At 35.1% G+C, this 21,126-nt stretch overlaps 1 protein-coding gene across 5 annotated transcripts in view; it reads right to left on the bottom strand.

Moving 5' to 3' along the window:
* Positions 1-21,126, bottom strand: part of ITCH (itchy E3 ubiquitin protein ligase) — a 93,407-nt gene that overhangs the window by 26,028 nt on the left and 46,253 nt on the right. For all 5 annotated transcript variants that reach the window (XM_010960836.3, XM_010960838.3, XM_010960837.3 and 2 more), the window contains 7 exons: positions 19,941-20,098; positions 18,439-18,628; positions 17,132-17,227; positions 15,374-15,548; positions 10,757-10,826; positions 6,711-6,795; positions 2,788-2,916 (listed from right to left, as the gene is read on the bottom strand). In XM_010960836.3, the coding sequence (XP_010959138.2) occupies positions 2,788-2,916; positions 6,711-6,795; positions 10,757-10,826; positions 15,374-15,548; positions 17,132-17,227; positions 18,439-18,628; positions 19,941-20,098 (903 nt within the window). The remainder of the gene's footprint in view (positions 1-2,787; positions 2,917-6,710; positions 6,796-10,756; positions 10,827-15,373; positions 15,549-17,131; positions 17,228-18,438; positions 18,629-19,940; positions 20,099-21,126) is intronic.

The raw sequence follows: 21,126 nt of genomic DNA, 5'->3' as shown, positions 1-21,126 counted from the left end.
TGAACATGGATATAAGAATCCTCAAAGAAAAAAATACTAGCAAAATGAATTCAACAGTATATTAAAAGGATTAGTATCTTAATCCTTTTGACAAGAGGAATTTATTCTTGGAATGCAAGGATGACTGAACATATGAAAAGTCAATGTAATATGCCACACATTAATAAGGGGAGAATACAACGCACTATAACCTCAACTAGCGCAAAAAAGCAACTGACAAAATTTCATGATTAAAAAACATTCAACAAAGCAGAACTAAAAGGAAACCAATTCAGCATAATAAAGGCTATATAGGAAAATCCTACAGCTCACATCACATTCAATGGTGAAAGAATGAAAGCTTTCCCTCTAAGTCCAGGAACAAAGCAAGGATGCCTGCTTTCACCACTTCTATTTAACACAGAATTGGGAGCTCTAACCAGAGCAATTAGTCAAGAAAAAGAAATAAAAGGCATCCAAATTGAAAAGGATGAAGTAAAAAATCATCTCTGAAGATGACCTTATATATAGAAAACCCTAAAGATTCCAGACCAAAAAGAACCTGTACGAAGAAGTAAATTCAACAAAAGTAATCTACAAAACATGCAGAAATCACTTGTATTTCTATACACTACCAACAATCTGAAAAAGAAATTTCAAAATCCAGCAACTATACTTCAAAAAACTATGAAAAAAATTCCATTTACAAACAGCATCAAAAACAATAAGACACTCAGGAATCAATTTAAGCAATGGGGTCAAAGATCTACACATTGAAAACTACAAAACGTTACTGAGAGAAAATAAAGAAGACAAATAAATACAAAGACAACCTATGTCCATAGATTAGAAGACTTAATATTTTTAACACTAACCAAAGAAACCTTCAATGCAATCATTATCAAAATCTCAATGACTTTTTTTTTCCTTGCACAGAAACAGAAAAATCCATCCTAAAATTCATACAAAATCTCAAGGGACCCTGAAAAGCCAAAACAATCTTTAAAAAGGAGAACAAAGTTAGAGAACTCATGTTTCCTGATTTCAAAATTAGGTAAAAGCTACAGCAGTCAAAACAGTGGTACTACAATAAAGACAGACATACAGACTAATGGAATAGAAAGCCCTGGAATCAACCCTCGCATATATGGTCAAATAATTTGCAACAAGGATGCCAAGACCACTCAACAAATGGTACTGAGAAAACTGGACATCCACCTGTGAGAGAATGAAGGCAAATCCTTATCTAACACCATTTATAAAAATTAACTGAAAATGGATCCTAGGCCTAAATGTAAGAGTTAAAGCTATAAAACTCTTAGGCAATGCACAGAATGGGAGAAAATATTTGCAAATGACTATCTGATAAGTGATTAATATCCAGAATGATACCGAGACCTTCTAAAACTCAACAGCAACAAAAAACAACCTGATTCAAAAATGGGCAAAAGACTGAAATAGACATTTGTTCAAAGAAATAGAATAAGCACATGAAAAGATATTCAACATCATGAATCATTAGAGAAGTACAAATAAAAACCACGATGAGATGTCACTTCATACTAATTAGGATGGCATTATATAAACACATACACAAAGTAACAACTATTGGCATGGTTGTGGGAAAACTGGAATCCATTGCACTGCTAGTGGGAATGTAAAATAGTGTACTTACTGTGGAAAACAGTATGGCAAAACCTCAAAAAACACAGAATTACAATTTGATTCAGCAATTCTACTTTTGAGTACATAGACAAAAGAGTTAAAAGGACTTGAACAGATATTTCTATACTCATTCCACAGCAGCTCCATTCCCAATAGCCAAAAGGTGGAAACAACCCAAATTTCCATGAACAAGATGAACAAAATGTGGTAATACACAAAAGGATTATTATTCAGCCTTAAAAAGGAATGAAATTCTGACACAAGCTACCATATGGATGAACCTTGGAGACACCATGCTAAGTAAAATTCAGTCAGTCACACAAAGGACAAATACTGTATGATTCCACTTATATGAGTAGTCAAAATTCATAGAGACAGAAAAAAAGAGTAGTAGTCATCAGGGGCTGGGGGTAGAAGAGAGGTTGGAGAGTTACTGTTTATTGTGTACAGAGTTTCATTATGGGATGATAAAAAAGAGTACTACAGATGGATGGTGGTGATGCAAAAAATGTGAAGGTTCTTAATGCCACCTACCTGTTCACATAACGAGATGTCTTTTTGGGGGCAGTGTGAGGGGAGTATGTATGTAGGTATGTGTTTGGAGATACCAGGGATTAAACCCAGAACCTTGTGCATGCTAAGCATACACTCTACCACTAAGCTATACACTTCCCCTAAGCTGTACACTTTAAACGGTAGACTTTGTTATGTTTCTTTCACCACAATTAAAAAAAAAAAAAAAAAAGACAACCTAAGCAAAACGTATTAAACAAATCAACAAAACTCAAAGTTACTTTTCAACAAGGGAAAAGAAAAACAAAGTAATGGGAGCTTTTAAGTTGAAGGGTGACAGAAAGATTAAGTAGGTATGAGAAATCAGGGATTAATTGGTAAGCAGTACTGTACTGATAATTTCTAAATAGTCACGTTTAGTGTTGTCTGAAAAGATGGTAACAAAACAGGAAAGGTCTCTAGGAGAAAATAATCAAAAAGTTAATAAAAATACAAAACATTTAGTGATCCGAGACCTACGGGCAAATCAACTCAAGAAATAGTAAGAATTGCACTCTTTGATAATTGAGATCTTTATATCAAAGTCTTAGGAATCAATTTTACTTTCAATCAAAACATGAGAAAACTTACAAGGCAGATTTTCCAGTGCGGGGATCTATATAAGTGGTTGTTCTTCTATTGTGGTCCACAAAATATGGAATTCCATCCACTGTAAATCTCATTTCCCAGCCTTCAGGTAAGGGCTTTTCATTTAATTGACTATATAAAACATAGGAAAATACATAACAAGTAAATGTTGAAGACTTGCTTGTTTGCCAAGTACAAAAAGTAAATTGAAGACTTGCTTGTTTGCCAAGTATAAAAAGTAAAAATAGCCATAAATGCAGTAGAAACCTTCCAGAAAACCATTTAATCTAGTATTCTCAATTGTTTACTAATCTAGATATCCTACAAGCATACTAAACATGTCAACAGGTCCATCAATCGTCATTCTTATCCCATTTACTCAGCCTGTCACACCTACCTAAACATTTCATGGTAACCAAGTTCTGCCAATTCTGCCTTAGAAGTCTTCATAACCATCAGGATTTTCAATCCCCAGCACCATTCTTACTCTGCCTTTATTCATCTCTCATCTAAACTTTCGCAACAGCCACCTAACTGGTTTTCCTGCTTCTGATCTCACTCTCGTCCTATACTTTTATTTCATTATTGCTGACATAGTACTACAACAGAGATCTGAACACTGTAACATTATTCACAACTACCAATGATAAGATCTAAAGTCCCTGATTTGTCACTTGCTCCGCCTCTATACTCTGTGCCTTCAATTTTCCCTTTTAGTTTTACCCCTGCACTCTACCTCCAACCTCCTTCCATGAACCCTGTGATTTCATAGCGTATGGCTACTCACCATTTACTTACCTCCAAGTGAAGCCTTTCCCCTTGTTCAGAATCTTTCTATTTTACCTCTGTTAAGGCAACTCAAGTGTTTTTTATAGAGTATTCCTACCTTAATACATCTTTAGACCTTTCTTAATCTCTCTGAACTTCAGTTTCTTTGCCCATAAAATGGAGATAAAAGATCTATGTAACAAGACTGAGGACAGAATTGTAAAAGACAATTCAAGTAAAAACCTGACATAGTAAGTCCTCAAATTGCAACTATTGTCATTTCTCCTTACACGTATTGAATATTCTCTTCAGGTCTTTCCAAGCATTTCCTTCATATTGCTAGCACAGCATTTATCAAGTATTTCCGCTTGTGTGTGGGGCGACAACTTCCCACTCTGCAATTGTCATGTAAGTTTTAAAACAAGAGGCGTATAAATTTACAGACTTAATTTATTACATATTAAAATTGATGCATTAGCATAAAGATTCAACACAATTCACTTGTAAACCTAAGAAATTTTTACATTTCAAAATATTACACCAGAATGAGTAGGGAACTACTGAACACATCCTTTGCAATCTGTGTATTCTGCCATGATAGCAGCCAGGCTTGTTAGCTGGTTACGTGTACTAAGTGTTTCAAGTTTTATTCACATTTGCCAGTTCATTTTTCCTCTATTCTACAGTTCCAATTTTCTCATCTGACAAGTCTGGTGAGAAAACAAAACAATGGATATGTTCAAGTTCACAACAGAAAGGAAGAAAACAAGGGGTTGGAGGCATTCAATCTCACTGTTTTAGAGAGCCACTATTGCTGACAGGAGTGTCACTTTCCTTGAGTGTATTTCAGGAAAAAAAAGGCTGAGAACCATTGCCTAGAACACTATTTTGTGAACTATGTCAAAAGGTTAAGAACATTTAATTGTATTCACAGAACTAAGTAGAAATGTCAGATAAAAGAGACTACCTAGAAATTTTAAAAGATAACTCTTCTCATTTGTTGTAATCATATTTGCAAGTCAGTAATAAGTTGTTGTCTTGAAAACAAATTGGAGAGAATAAGGTCATCTGTATTATTTATTAAAATATGATTCTAAGTTTAGCTCTAAAACTTTAAAGGTCCAAGGGGGAACAAAAAATGGTAGCAAATTACAGAAAGGTGATGTGGTCTATTCTATCCTTTGAAATAGAATTTTAAAGAGAAATCAGAAATGTTACCTATCAAATTCTTAATTATTTCTTCTTGAGAAATTGAATACATTAAGGTTAAACAACATAACTCCATAAAAAGTGTTGCAATTTGTTGGTACCCTGAAAGATTTTAAATTTAAAGCATACCTTTAAAACAGAGGTTCTTAAAACTATGAATCGTGGTGTATGTGAAGAGAAGAATTAATCATTTTAATCATACCTAAAGAGGGTCTAATCTTTGGCCTCAGCTACTGGGAGAGGATCTCTAGGCCTTTGGAATGTCCTGCCTCTCAAGAGTATCTTTGTTTGCTTAGAGGCTCTGAACACCAGATAGTCAATGATGTGATTTATGATGGAGGCTTTAGGATATGCCATATCAGCTCTGACCTCTGGAGTAATGGGAAACTAATGAGAAACTAAAGGTATTAGCCCAAACTCTGGGGAAGGGCTGGAAACTAAAGGCTAGCCACTCGGGCAGTATATACTGGAGCCCCAATAAAAATTCTGGATCCCAGAGACTAAGTTGAGATTCCCTGGTTGGCAATACTCAACACATGATGTTCCTCATCAATTCTGGGCATTTGGAACCCTCCCAGACTGTGCCCTATGCATCTCTTCTGTTGGTTCTAATTTGCATCCTTCCCTGGTAATAAAGGTGGCTGTGAATGTAATAGTTTTCAGCGAGATCTAGTCTCTCTAGTGAGTTACTGAACCTGAAAGTGGCTGGGAAGATCCTGTAGCCAGTCAGTCTGAAATGAGACTAGTCCTGAAGACCTCCCAGCTTGTGGATGATGTCTTAGGTGAGGACAATTCTATGGGGACTATGCTTTCTGTCTACATAGCTCACCAAATTCTCTGCAGAATGGAACCATCTGGCAGTCTGATAAATGCATAACATTACATATTGTTACAGGCTAAATTGTGTCAACACACAAATTCTTATGTTGAAGTCCTAACCCTCAGTACCTCAGAATGCAACCTTATTTGGGAACAGGGTCATTACAGATGTAATGTAAGGTGGGCCACTAATCCAGTATGACTGATGTCCTTATTAAAAGGGGAAATGTGGACACTGAGACTTGCACACAGGAAGAATGCCACATGAAGACTGGCGTTATGCTGCCACAAACGAAGGATACCAAAAGCTAGAAGAGAGATCTGAAACACATCCTTTCCTAGAGCTTTCAGAGGGAGCATAGCTCTGCTGACACCTTGATCGCTGATACCATGCCTGATCCAGCCTCCTGAACTGAGACAAGTTTCTATTGTTTAAATCACTCAATTTGTGGTACTTTGTTAAAGTAGTCCCAGCAAATTAATACATACGCTATCACATGTTTCAAAGAAATTATATATACACATAGTAAATACTACAAAGACAACCTTGTCATAAATAATGTATCTCTTTAACAGCATATTAATTACGTTCTTATAATGATGTTGCAGATATCTCAAAATATTGTTTACACATAACTGCAGAATGATACAAAAAAATGTGATTTCTACTGATGGGCAAGACCTAGGCATTATTAATTCTACTATGGTTGCAGCCTACAATCATAATGGAAGGAATGGAAGGAACACTCAGTTTCAGGTAAAGGTTAGTGAAACTGAATATGTATTTTTCTCCTCTAAGTCACATACTCCCTGAATTCTATCCAGAGTCCCAGGTGGTAAAACCTTGCTTTAGAATTACTAATCTGGTCTTACTAATAATAGATAGGTATTTTTGAATATACAAGTGTATTCATACATACAAGTGAGGTTTTTTTTTTCCCTGTACTCAAGCCCACATCCATTATATGAAAGTAACAGTATAATTTTTCCTCCTTCTAAAGTTTAGGGGTGATTAATGCTTAAGACCTTTGGGAAGTGAATAATTAAGTTTGACCTTTTTCATAACAGAGTCAGAAACAGGGTACAATCTTTACAAGGTTATCTATATACTAATGACTGAAGGTTCTTACCCTTGATTTCTGGGGTCCTCCCATTGTGTAATACGAGTGTTGTGGTTGACAAAATATACTCTACCATTGCTGTCCGTTCTCTTCTCTTCAAAAAAAAAAAAAAAAGCAAAGCATTAGAGTTGGCATAGTCTTCTTCCTCAGACTAAAATAAGATGAGCTGACTTTGCCATTTCTCATTGCACTGTTGATTTTGTAGCTTTTAAATCACTATTTTGAAAGGTTCAATTTAACCTTTCACTATTAAATTTGCATACTTACTACAGTTACAAATATATCATTATATCCTAGAAGCTAAATAGACTTAATTCACCATACCCTGCATATAGGACCTTTCTGCTCATTCCAACCAAGAATAATTAACTGTTTTAACTTTGCACACATGTTCCATGGAATAGGCAGTTTTCACATACTTTAAAAATAAGGAATTTCAGACAGGTTGAGTGATCTGCCCCAAATTTCAAAATTAAGTAGCAGCTATAGGATGGAAACTCACATCTCCATTCAGAGGTTTTTTTCACAACACACCATCTCATTTTTAAAAAATATAACAGGGGTGGGGGATATAACTTAATTGTTTCTTTGTTATATGCTAGATGTTATTCAACTGGAGAAGACACTATTTCAAAAAATATCTTGTTTCTTAATACAACCAGTTCCTAAATCCTAAGTATCTATAGTAACTTTCTACACAAGAGATGGGAAGCAGGGCTCAGCTCTTTAATTTACTGCATCTGAAGCAGCTGTTAGTTTCCTCACCTGCCTCTTGCTTTAGGATTCTCCTTGTTTTCTTATTCCCAAACTACAAAATTTTCCCTGCTTCCATGAGCTTTCTCATTAAGGTTGAGAAAGTGTGTGGATATCATTTTCTCTTTTAAAACCAAATGGTTTTGAAATTTTAATATTAACATTAGCTAATGCACTTAGGATATTAATTCTAATGTGAACTTTTAATATTAACATTAGTTCTGTTGTTTTGAACTACTGACTTCTCTGTTCCACTACAAATTAATTCAAATTCTCTAGAAGATAGGTCTCTTCATGAGTTTGAACTTTTAAAATTTGGCCAAGATGTCTCAAAATGAATAACTGAAGTACTCAAGATTATAGAACAGATTCCAACTTTCTACAAAACACAGTTTCTAAAAATAGCAACTTTAAACAAAAATTTAAGCTTAACTCCATGGTGATAAAGCTAATTTTTATTCTCTCTGTTTCGAAAAGTTGGTATCTATTTTTCCAACAACATTTATTTAGATCCTTTGGATCTTTAAGTAAGATACTGCAGAATAAGTGTTAGGCCAAATTATATAGCCTTGTCAAATTAGTGTTCAGTACTTTTTAACTTATCCCCAGCACTGAATCCATGATTCCAAGTAGCAGTGATGATACGGGGAATCAGAGGGGATATACTGGCGAGTATCATAAACCTGCTCCTGACATCTCAGCTACTTTCTCCTTGAGCTGAGCCTAAAATTGAAATAGAACTTCTGATGTATATAATACACAGAAAAATGGGTGGCATCTTGTGACATTTCCTGAATATTAACAGTGGCTTTCCCAGTCATGACATCTTGAGTGTGGGAACATGTAACCAACTTTAAGGTTGTCTCTGAGGCAAAAAGAAGCACCCACAGTGCTACAGCTAGCTACATGATAATAAAGTAAGTTAATGTTCCTGGCAATCACATTAAATTTAAATTTTAAAATATACTTGCAATCTGTAAGTTTCTTATATACACATAATTTTTAAATAACTTTTATAATCAAAAATTAATATCCTAAGTGCATAGCTGAGCATATATTCCTCTTTTAACTGCCATGTAAATTCAGATTTCAGGGCCTGATATGCTCCGTTCAAAAGCTAACGTGAGGGAAGATAAGGTTAATAGAAAACTTATGTCTATGCTAGTTCTAAGTATATACTGCTGATATCAGCATTTCTTGGAAGAGGCTGTGAAAAACAAAATTTCAAAGGTAGATGCACTTGCAAACTAAAGGCTTATGTGCTTAATGAGAAGTACTGTGACTACAAAGCTGAGTTTTCACTTTGTTGAAAAATCACATGATAAACAATTCTGAAATTACTGAACATCAAACTTGCATGCACATCAGACAACTTCCTGACATGATGAGTAAAACACTACAAAAACACAATCTTCTTGTTATTCTATGTATTCTCTCATAACAGCTCTGAAAATGAGAAAACAGCTTTACCCTTGATGGGTAAAAACAGCTATACAAAGCCCTTTTAGACTACATTGTTGAACCCAATGCATTCTTTGTTCTCCAGCCTCTATGATTTGCATGTGTTAAAATTTCTTCACTGTCAGCTTATAATGTGATAATGTCTAGTCCTAGCAAATAAAACTCTAAACGGGTGAAGAAGTTGAATTTAAATATATATGGCATTACAGAAATAATGCTGACAATTTCAGAACATCAACACAGTAGGTTAACTGGGGTTTTATTTCCTGGGTCAATCCTGCAGGTGTAGCAAGTGGTTCTCATCTGTTCTACTACCACTGCTGTCACTGGCTCCACAAATAAAGCACATGCCCCAAAGACAGAGTCATAAAGCAGTGCTCAGTCTGAACACTAGGATGATCATGAACTCGTTTAGGAACAAGGACACTTTTCAATTTCTGGACTATGAAACCTAAAAATAAGCAGAATGTGAATAAAATAAGCAAGGCAAGATTCTGATAATGCAGATAAGCTGGGATTGGGTCTTTAGAGGAAATAGGGAGGTGGTGTTGGCTAAAGTAAAAATAAAAAAGATTCAGATGATGAGGATAATGATAAGCACAAAAGACAAGGATCAGGTTTGCAGGAAAAGCTTTTCAAATAAAGGTGACATAGCCTGCAATTCATGCTTCTGTAAGCAAGAAGCAATTTTTCTTAAAGCTGCCCTGAAGAAGGAGTAAAACAGTTTGCATTTCTAACAAAAGCCAATCAGGTCATGGTTTTTCTGCAATAAAATTAAAAGGATAAATACATGACCTTCAGGTATATCTTTTCAGTGTATCAATTACTCCTCTGTAACATGAATGTAAGACAACTCTAGCAAGAAAGCTGTTAAGACCATCCATGTCTGAGAATGCAATCTCACAGTTCCAATTCAGTATGCCTCATAAGAGCAATATCCCTTCTTCTAAAGTACTTCATACCAACCATATGCTTTCCACTCTAAGGCTCAAACAGAATCAAAAGGCTCTTTACCAGACTGCCAGACACTGGTGAAGACAGAAATTCACAACTTTCATATGCCTTCCCTTTGTTACAAGCTAGCAACAATAACAGTTGTAAGTATGAATTATTACATTTTTTACCTCTTTGTCTCACAGGAATGTCAGGGATAAATAACCTTAAGGGCAATGGGGTAACTCAAAGGCAGGTAACTCACAGACATTTATGACCCAGATTCATGTGACCTTGACATAGCAATTTTATCCAACATTCTTCAGTATGTAATGCTAGAGCAATCTATCTTGGAGATCAATGCTTCCCAAGACTATCCAGAAATATCACTTTCCGACTTAACCCCAATATTATAAAATATCTGCAGCTCTTAAAGACCAAACTTACACTAGTTCCATAAACAGCTTTACTTTGCTGTTTTCCACTTTCTATATTCTTTTTCTTCCAAGCAAAACTGTTTCTATATTGCCGTATTTATTCTAGAAACTTGCTACAGCTCTATGACTTACATAATGGCTATAAAACAGAATCCGGTAGGGAGGCCTATCTTAAAGTCAAAAACAAAGTTATTAAACAAAGTTTTAATAACTAAGGTCCTTGATAACCTTAACAAGTTCCCCCCTTCCACTGATCTTTCAGGTAACATCAACTCAATCAACTCAGCAACTTTAGAAGAGTAAAATCAAACTTTGGGGAAATTTAATGCCAATTTGGTACTATGAATTAAAGCAACACACCCAAAAAGCTTCCTAGAATTTCACTCAAGCAAGAGCAGAGTGTACCATCTACCCATAAACACCTGATCATTAAAATAACTGAATTCAATTTTAAAAATTCATGTGACTTACCCCATCCAGGTGGCAGGGGACCGAGGGGATCAAATTCTTTATTTTGTGATGTAGCAAACAAATCTTGATTCTAAAAAGAACAGCAACAACAACAAAAAACTATGAAATAATGAACAACTTAAACAGATAACTCAAGAGCAAGCCTTATGAGTTCTGACATGCCTTTCCTGGCCATGTGCAACAAAACACACTCCTAACAGAGTTCTTAAGAGAAGTACTGCATAGTCATGGATAAATGCCAATACAAGCTGGTGGAGAAAAAAATCTTCGTCAACATTTGAAATTATTTGAAATTCAAATATTACAAATAATTTTACACCCTGATGACCATTTTTTTCCTTCTTTAGCTACAAATCAGTAGATTAGAGAAATATATGACACTTGCCCAAAAGTCACTTATAAATAACAGTACTGAGCCATTAGCTGGCTGAGAAAAATCTTTTATTTCTAACTCAAAAAGAAAGGATCATATACAGAGTATAGGATATACAAAGAATTGTGGGAAGAGAGTTGGAGCAGGGAGAATAGGCTGTCAGATGAGTAACAGGAAACAATTCCAGTTGAAAGGAACTGACAAGCCTAGTACTTTATAGGAGACTTCTTAAATTTGTTTGCAATTATCACATGAATAGAGAGAGGTTTGGTAAGATAAAAGGAAAGTAGGAGTAAACCATTAGAGAAAGAGAAGTAAAAGTCATACTGACTGTGCATGGTGTAGGGATAATGAGTGCGTTTTAATTTATATGTATAATAAAGTGGGGAGTACTTTTTGGTCTCTCAGTAAGATGTAGTTATTAGCCCTTTCCTCTTTAGAAAGATAAGGCAAATAGATTTTTTTTTAAGGGAAAAAATACACAAGTAAAATAGGACAGTGCACCCCCATATACTCAGCACCAAGATTCAACAATTATCTAAAATGCCATATGTCTTATCTTTTTCCCCTATTCTTTGAGGAAGCAAAAATCAGTCATCATTTCACTCCTATGTATTTTAGTATGTCTTTCTAAAATTTGTGAACATTTTCTTATACAACCACAGTATCATTATCACGCTTAGCAAAGAATCTGTTAATTTGATCATCAAATATACAATCCCTAATTAAATGCCTCTAATTGTTTGGATTCTGATTTGACCCAGTAAGCAAAGTCCTCACATTGCATTTGGTTGACTCTCAAGTCTCAATCTGTAACAGCTCCCCAACTGTCTCTCTCTTTTTCTCCATGTCACTAACTTATAGAAACTGAGTTAACTAACTGAAAAAGTTTTAAAAGCATAAGAGATATTTCATTTCTGATTTAAAAGCTCTTGGAAGATACGCTTGTCAAAAACTGACCTTGCTCCTCCCGATAAACACAATCATGAAAAGGAGAGTAGGGAAGACAAGGCAAAATACCATACAAGGTTTGAACCCTGATTGTAGAACAGGTCTGAGAAGTCTGGTATATAACAAGCTGCTTTGAAAACTGTCTAAGACCTAAGCCTATCCCACTGGCTCACTGTCCCCAGACAGATAAGGTTGAGACAGGCACAATGAAGCCATGGGCCACAAAGAGCCATTACACACGATCCATCATCAACTACATCCATTCTGAAGTTAAAAATGCTAGGCATATGAGCATCTATTGTCTTGTAACCAGGGTCAGAATAAAGCCCACTTCATATTCCCAACAAAAAGATATTCTAAGCAACACCCACCACTTTTTAAGTAGCTGGTATTAAGAATGTTTAATTCAGAATAAGGCTTCAAACCAGGTATAAGATCTTTTTGAAAACAGGGAGGTAGATATATGAAAGAAAGAGAAAGGGGGCGGGGGTTGGGGGAGGAAGGAAAAAAAGTTCAATTCATTCACTTCAGTTCATACTGCTTGCTATATTATGCTAAGGGCAACTAAAATAGGCTGTTTTAAGTTATTTATGATTTCAAAGCATCCTATAACACAGAGTAAGAATTTGGATGGGGGGAGGGAGGGAGAACATGGATGGTGAGTAAAAGCTGCAATTCAAGAAAAGTTCCAAAGACTCTGAGTATTGAATTGGTCGAGTTTACAAAGAGGCAATAGACATTCTAGGTTCTCCAGGAATTTGCTAAATCTGTCTTTAAAAAGAGTATTTTAAAAGATTGTGTACTAGACATACAGATGGCCAACAGGCACATGAAAAGATCTTCAACATCATTAATCAAAACCACAATGAGATATCACCTCATACCTATCAGAATGGTTATTATCATGAAGATCACAAATAACAAATGTTGGCAAGGATGTGGAGTAAAGGGACTCTTGTACACTGTTGGTGGAAATGTAAATTGGTACAACCACTTTGGAATACAGTATTGTGGTTCCTCAAAAAACTAAAAATAGAACCACCAAATGATCCAGCAGGTCCACTCCTGGGTAGACATCTGAAGAAAATAAAAACACTAATTCAAAAAGATACAGGCACCCCAATGTTCACAGTAGCAGTATTTACAATAGCCATGATATGGAAGCAACCTGAGTGTCCATCAACAGATGAATGGCTAAAGACGATGTGTATATATACACTATGGAATACTACTCAGCCATTTTTTAAAAAATGAAATTTTGCCATTTGCAACAACATGGACAAACTTGGAGGGTATTATGCCTAGTGAAATAGAGACAGAGAAAGACAAATGCTATATGATATTGTTTAAATATCATCTAAAAATACAAAAAATGAATGAACAAAACAAAAAGATTCACAGATACAGAGAACAAACTATGGGGAGTGGGGAGAGGGAAGGAGAGAGGGGCAAGATAGGGGTAGGGGATTAAGAGATACAACTACTATGTATAAAATAAATAAACTACAAGGATATATTGTATAGCACAAGGAATATAGCCAATATTTTATAACTTTAAGTGTAATATAATCTGTAAAAATTCTGAATAACCACATTGTACACCTGAAACTAATATAATATAAGCCAACTATACTTCAATAAAAATAAAGTAAAAGATCATGTATGGTAAAACTGAGATATAGTGCATCCCTACAATTGTGGATATGAGGGAGAAAAAAGATGAAAACTAACATTTCTATGCATCTAGCATGTGCCAAACATATTAGGAACTTAATTTTACAGAATCCTAAAAAAAAAAAAAGAAAAAAGAAAAAACCCGCTGAGGTAATTATGTAAATATACAGAAATTTTTTTTTAAATAAAGTAAATGAGTCTTGAGGAGGTTAAGTAACTTACTCAAAGTCTTATAGAGAAAGTAACTGTGGAACCAGGATTCGAACCCAGATGTGTCTGACTCCAAAGCCCATGCTCTTTCCACTGGACACCCATGTGGAAACTAGCTTTAAAGAAGGCAGGCAAGCCAGGCATTCACACCTAAAAGAAATTTGGCCAGGCACACCAAAGGTGATTATAATTGAGAAAGAAAGGAAGGTGTAAAACAGCACTGGAATAAAATACGAAAAGGGTAATAAGGTAGATGAGACAAAAATTAATTTCACCTCTAAAACCACTGGAAATGGGAAGATAGTGACAGTTGTCTACAGACGGTGGCTGGAAAAACTGTTACATGAAAAAAGTTATCTTAACCATAATCAAGTGGTGAAGGAAAAGCGGCTGATAAAGGTGAAATCTGTCTACATCAGTGAGTGATAACTATTATGGTGGCATGGTGCAAGAAATAGGAAAAGGGAAAAAAGCAAAAAAGGCAATGCCTAATGAGGACAGTAATTTACCCTGATGGATTCTAATGGGGATGATATTGATGGTAGTAAAAGGGAAGAGGTGGCAATGGAGAGGGTCAGCTTCTTTTGAACTCTTGGAGAGCTGGTTTTCTTCTCTTTAAGTTCTATATATTACCTAAACAAATCCTCCTTGTTTGGCACACAAAGTCAAATTTCTCCAAGGACTATTTGCCTCTCCTTAAAGAAAGGATCATTGATACTTTATGATTTGAGAGACTGTAAAATTCCTAGCACCAACAGTGGCATAACAAAACAATACATTTTGGTGTACTTATCACTATTACTGCAACATTACGCTAAAGGAAAATGTGTATAATTTAAACCATTTCCAGAAAGGAGATGTTTTTATATCAAAGTAATATGGTTTTGAAGCCAGAGTAGTATATTTAACATAATCCTATAAGAAAACAAGTTTCTTTAGTCTCCAAGGGCACTAAACAATTTATTAGATAAACTTTACATTTATATGTTACAAAACGATTCAACTCTATCATCAGTTCTGCACAACCACTTGAGTCAGGTGCTGTTAGACCCAAGCCATCTAATGTTCTGCTGAGTTGGACAGAATTAAATTTAGAACTGTTTTAAATTCTTTTCAAACTACCTGGATTTGTTTTCACTATTCTTTTGTAAATGAATTTTAAGTTGTCCTAACTTTTTTATTTTTGATAGTAACAAAGCAAAGGAGGTTGAACTACAGGAAATTTCAAAAAGAAAAGATCAATCACCTTACACAGAGAACGAGACAAGGTCTAAAAATAATGTCTATTAACAGCAACAACTGGGTTGACATCCTACTTTTACCTTCCTTTTTAGTGCTTTACACTTCATGTGCAGGAAAAGGTTAAAAATCAAACACTCCTTAAGTTTATAATGTAACAGGCCACTCACCCCATAAATGAATCTCTGGTTAAACTGCTGCATAGCTCCTTGAAGTTGACTTCGTTGGAGCTGCCATTGTTCATAGTTCCGGACAGATTCCAATGTTGGCCTCTGCCACGTCGTTGTTCTTGTGAAATGGTCAACGTAATAAATACGTCCCATGTTGTCAACCCGCCGTTCCCAACTACATCAGAACAAAAACAACCAGATTCAACAAATACTTGTGAAATAGGTAAGAATTAAACAGGACTTCATTTGAGCCTTTGTGCAGGTATGGTAAGATTTTACCTTTTAAAGCTACTTTTGGTTTACCTGAAGTCTTTTACGTACTTTAAAATGGTCTATAAGTGAACTTAAGAAGAATGTTTCTAAAAATTTCTTTCTTAAAAGTTAAGATCTATCTGTCAGGTTTGTAAAACAATGCATTTTAAGTCTCAAACAGTTATTAAGACAGAAGCTCTCATTTTCCTTCCTCCAAATGTTCTTTTGACTGCTGCAATCCTTAAAGGGACACATTTGTATATGTAGCTTTTCACAGATGTCCAAAAAAGCACTTTTCCACAAGAACACAACTCATTCATCATTTCAAGTGGGTGTATAACACTAGGTAAATGTTGATAAAGTATACTGGTGATTTCTACCTAGTTGATTGTTTAGGGGTTTTTTCAATATTCTAATAAAGAAATAGTTTCAGGACACCCCGGATTCTCAAGTCCCTTTTATAAAATGGCATAGTATTTGCATACAACCTATGCACGTCCTCCACACATCCTCCTGTATACTTCATCTCTAGATTACTTATAATACCTAATATGATATAAGTAATATGTAAATAGTTGTAAGTATAATGTTAATGTTATGTAAATAGTTGCCACGGCTTGGCAAATTCAAGCCTTGGCAATTTTTTTTTTTTGTATTTTGCATTTTGGAACATCCCCAAAATTTCAACCTGTGCATGCAGAAGGCCAACTGTACTAAGATAATAAGCACGTCTTATGTAACAAAAATTTTTTTCTTCCTTTGCATTATTTCTTTATGATAAATTTACTGGAGAGGACTACTAAGGGTACGTGTATTATTACAGTTACACATACTTTTTCTGTGAGAGCTGTAACTAATTTACACTACCACCAGCAATGTTATGAGGTAAAGTTCCTCCACAACCTCATCAACACTGGATATTATCTGCTAATTTAACAAGTAAAGTTGTACCTCTTAGCTATGTATTTAAGATTACTGGCAAGATTAAATACTTTCCTTCCCATGTTTACTACTGACTTGCCTTGAATAAAAACTTTTTTCTTCCAATTATTTTTAGATAATTGAAATGCTAAATGCTTATTAACAGCATGTATTACTATATCTTTTATTTCCTCAACTATTTTGCAACAACTTCACTAGTATATATTAGCTTTTTATAATATGGACTTTATCCTCATATATATGATGGGGCTATATAATTCTTATTCAGTTAAAAGAAACTAATCTTAAAAACCCTGCGGTTTGAGCCAGGTAAACGTTCACAAAGGAAAACTTGGAAATAACAAGACCTATGGAATCTTTAGATCAGAAAAGAGTAAAAACAGAAGTCACTCATCAGTGTCAATCAGTTCCCTGACTCTCTTCTCTAGTCTGCACCTACCAAAAACAAAGTAGATAGAGAAAAGACTGACAGGAAGAGGAAAGCAGGAATGTAGGGAAGATTTTATACAGATAGAATCTATATTCTGAACAATACTTTTTTCTTCTTTAATTCAGATTACTTACCTAGGAGGTAGAGGTTCTGGTCTATCCCATGTTGTTCTTTTTTCAACATGATCTACATAGTAAATTCGTCCATGCTGGTCCACTCTCTGCTCCCAACTTAAACACAGAATTTAAAAGGCTGATATGGTACTTGTATGAGTAGCTTGGCTGTTTAATCCTGTCTTTGTCTTTTTCTCTTATATAACCATGTTACAGAAATGAAACAAACAGGCTACTATATAAAGCAGATACCAAAAAAATTTACGAATAAAGTCGAGAAATGTAATCCTGAGAGTGACACACAGTGGATGAGATTTTTCTGCAGAAGTATCTGCCCTGGGAGATTTCTAAAGAGGCTTGAGGTAATGCACTGAAGAGACAAAGTCTATCTCAATTTCATCAGGTATACAAAGGACTTAAGTGGAAAAGAAAACCATAATCTATGTTTTAAAACCTGAACAAAGACTGAGTTGTTAACTGAAGGGCAAAGGACAGTTTGGATTCTGTAAAACCAAAGAATAAAACTTCATCAAATGTGTTCCTGCATAGTCTGATGGACAAAGTCAGTCTCTAGTATTCTAGTCTCCTTGATGGGTTTATCCCCAAAATGAGAAAGACAGGAATAAATCATCAGAGTTTACAAGATACAATCATTTCTAACAGCACCCACTCAGTTTCTCTTTGCCAATCCCTTGTACAAACAACTTTCGAACCTGGTTTCAAATGTAGGCTTTCAAAAAGGAAAATGGCCTAACTACCCATATCAGTAATACAGTTTGTTCAGCAATCAAAATTCTCATCATGAGAGTTTCAATTAATTTTGATTAGCACTCTGAGCTCTGGATTAAACTGAATGTCACAATGTATATACATATATAAACTATTAGTGTGCTATTCATTTTAAAGATAATCAGAGGATTTAAATGAGATTGAGAAGTAATTTTCTTAGTTTCCTAAATTATCATTACTTTGCTATGACTTTATGATGAAAGAAAAAATTTAAGTGATTTTTCCCCCCTTCAAAGAAAAGGCAATCCGAATTAGGTAACTATTTTATTACTTGACCTTGGTTAACTTTCTATGGCTCAGAGTCCTTGAATTAAAATAAAAAAATTCTTCCACTTTGTTCTGAAAATGGAGAAATTTTAAATGTGGCAAGTATTTTTTTGTTCATTTTCACTTTAGACCCCACCACACACACACACACACACACACACTCTTAATTATAAAACAGTTTTTAAAGAATGGAGTTCAGTACTATTTTCCTTATTAATAAATACATGCAGAAGTCTCAAAAAAACAAATGTTAACCAAAAACAATTACTCACCCAGGTGGGAGGGTAGCTTGAGGTACAGGATTTAATGGTCTAGGGCCTGAGCCTCCAGATATAGTAAGAGGAATTATTAATCCAGATGTTGCTCCTTCAGATGTATTTGAATTTGTATTCATTGGTGGCAGAGAGCCCGTACTAGAGCCATCACTTTCAGAAGTGGTAGATGGTGAACCATTGACAGATGCTTTAAGATTTGAGGAAAATAGAAAAACAATCTCTTATTTTCACAAATCTACATTCAGGATAGAATTTTAAGTTAAAAAAATAAAAAGGCAGATGACAAATGTAAAATTTAAGACATGGATATGCAGGTGAAAATTATTTAAATAAAATAAATAATGGGAAATAGACAATGGTTCCACTTAATAGGCTTCTTTACAACTTTTTAGGTTCTGTCTACCCTATGTCTCATTACAATACAGATGCTGATTTCCTGATGCTACAGGAAATAAAAACTTTTAGAATAGAAAAGTGCTGGTATCCCTTGGCATAAGTCCATACAGTAATTTTCCAGATCCTTAAGTTGTCTTTCCTAAGAAACCCTATAGATGTGAGATTAAATTTTTTTTTAAATGTAGGTACTGGGGATTGAACCCAGGACCTTATGCATGCTAAGTACATGTTCTACCACTGAGTTATACTCACCCCTGATCTGAGACTAATTTTTGATGTTAGCTGTAATACTGTAAGATCTGACTGATAAGCACAATATTCTTGCAAACAGTTATTAAATTAAGTACATATTACATCTTCAAGAAATACTTGTTGACAAAACAATTCCTGGAGGAAGGAATCAATATTATGACAAAGTAGTATATGATCTTAAAGACTGGGAATATATTGTTAACACAATTATCTACAGAAAAAAGGGGAAGATGTGTAATTAAACACAGTCATTTAATAAAATGATCTGTGGACAACCAATTTACTTTTCTAATATTTGGTTTACTTAATTTACATTCCTGCCCACATACTAACAGATGAAAATAAACAAAGATTAAAGATTTATTCAGTCTAATCAGGAAAAATTATTTAAACTGTAAACTTTTATATTTTTACTATTTCATTTAATTTGTATACTGCTTTAAAACCTGAATAGTGTTTAGCATTTTTGGGTTATTTATCATTTACTGATTGTTTTTTTAAAAGATATAATGAGAATATGCAACCAGATCCCTCACTCTGAAATGCTTAGATCCACACAGTTACAAATCCTGACAGAAAATTTAACTATTATCTGTACTGCCTATAGTTTATATAGCACACATGTGATTTTCATTCTCAGTAGAGCATTTGCCTCAATAACTTCACCCCTAAGGGAAAAGCTTAGGGAATACACGTCTTGACCAAAATCTTAAATGTAGAAGTATAGCTAGAAAACCAACCCAGAAGGGTCTCCCGATACCTACCTGAGGATCAATTCCCCAACAGAATATTATTCACAATCACAGTACAGTGTGCTACATATAACCCTAGTATATGGATGGAATACATACCTGGTCTACGTGGGGTAGGTGGAGGTGGTCGTGAAGGTCTTGGAGGCCTAGAAGGTTTAAAACTGCCATTTGAGAGTGATGGAGAATTGTTCCCATTGACTCTCCTATTTTCACCAGACCCTGCATCCTCAGGTTCGTCAGATCCATTTGTGTTCACTCTGGGTAAGAAGAGGTGGAAGGAAAGGGAAAGGGGAAACGGGAAAAAAAAGTTCTTTGAACTTAACAAAAAGCCAGCAGGAAGAGCAAAAGTTTAGGAGCTTAAAAAAAGCTCCCTAGTTTCTGGCCAGCTTTCTCAAACACATGAACCGCCCTAAGGTGGAGTCTTATGTACAGCCTTTAGAGCCCATTTAGAAATAGAGTGAGGGGTTATACAAGAGCACAGAAATCCTGGGGCCATTCAAAACTATTAGGTATGCTGGTTCAGATTTCAATAACTGCAGAGGCCCTTACACTGTATAACCAGAAACAGTCAAATTCTCAAAACTCCAAATGCCTTAGAAAGGGCACTATTTTATCACAAGCACAGATAACTTAACAATCATTTTCTTAGTTTCCATTGGTTCTTAATATTATTTAGGTTTGAGGCAGGGATGACAGTCTGCAGCAGGAGAAAGTAGTACATTTATTTCCCAGGGACTGGGTGCTCTTCCCCAACCCAGCAAATGGTATACAAAATGTTCAAAGTTAGTGATCTAGAATAGAGGTGCCAACAGACTCTTTTTTTTTTTTTAAAGGAGCTACCATTTCTTCAAAGCAATGACATCAACTGAAGTGAAAGAAATTGGGTAAAACATTAACAGAAATGTCAGACTGAAAGTTACTACTACTGTCAGTTAAACACAGTTGATTCCTTTTCACAGGAGGATCTAGTCATGGACTAGAAGGCAGAGCATGAGTTAGCCACTTTGGAGATGCCTCAGGTAATGCTAATATCTACTACCTGGTAAGTGGAAACCATTACAGAATATTAATCCATACTCCTAGACCTTCACAACAAGCCTAAGTAAAATCTAGTAGATTCAAGAAACCAAAATAGAGGCAATACCATGGATTAAATCATTTTCAAACTATGTTCCCCAGAAGTCTTTTGGGCTTTTCTACTCAAAGTATGGTATTTGGAGCAGAAGCAAGGGCAATACACAGTACCTTGTTAGAAATGAACAACCTGGGATTGCACTCCTGACCC

Source organism: Camelus bactrianus, chromosome 19 (genome assembly GCF_048773025.1).
Source record: "Camelus bactrianus isolate YW-2024 breed Bactrian camel chromosome 19, ASM4877302v1, whole genome shotgun sequence".
NCBI lineage: Eukaryota > Metazoa > Chordata > Mammalia > Artiodactyla > Camelidae > Camelus > Camelus bactrianus.
The sequence above is the reverse complement of the archived record's forward strand: the minus strand, read 5'-3'. Positions and strand labels throughout refer to the sequence as shown.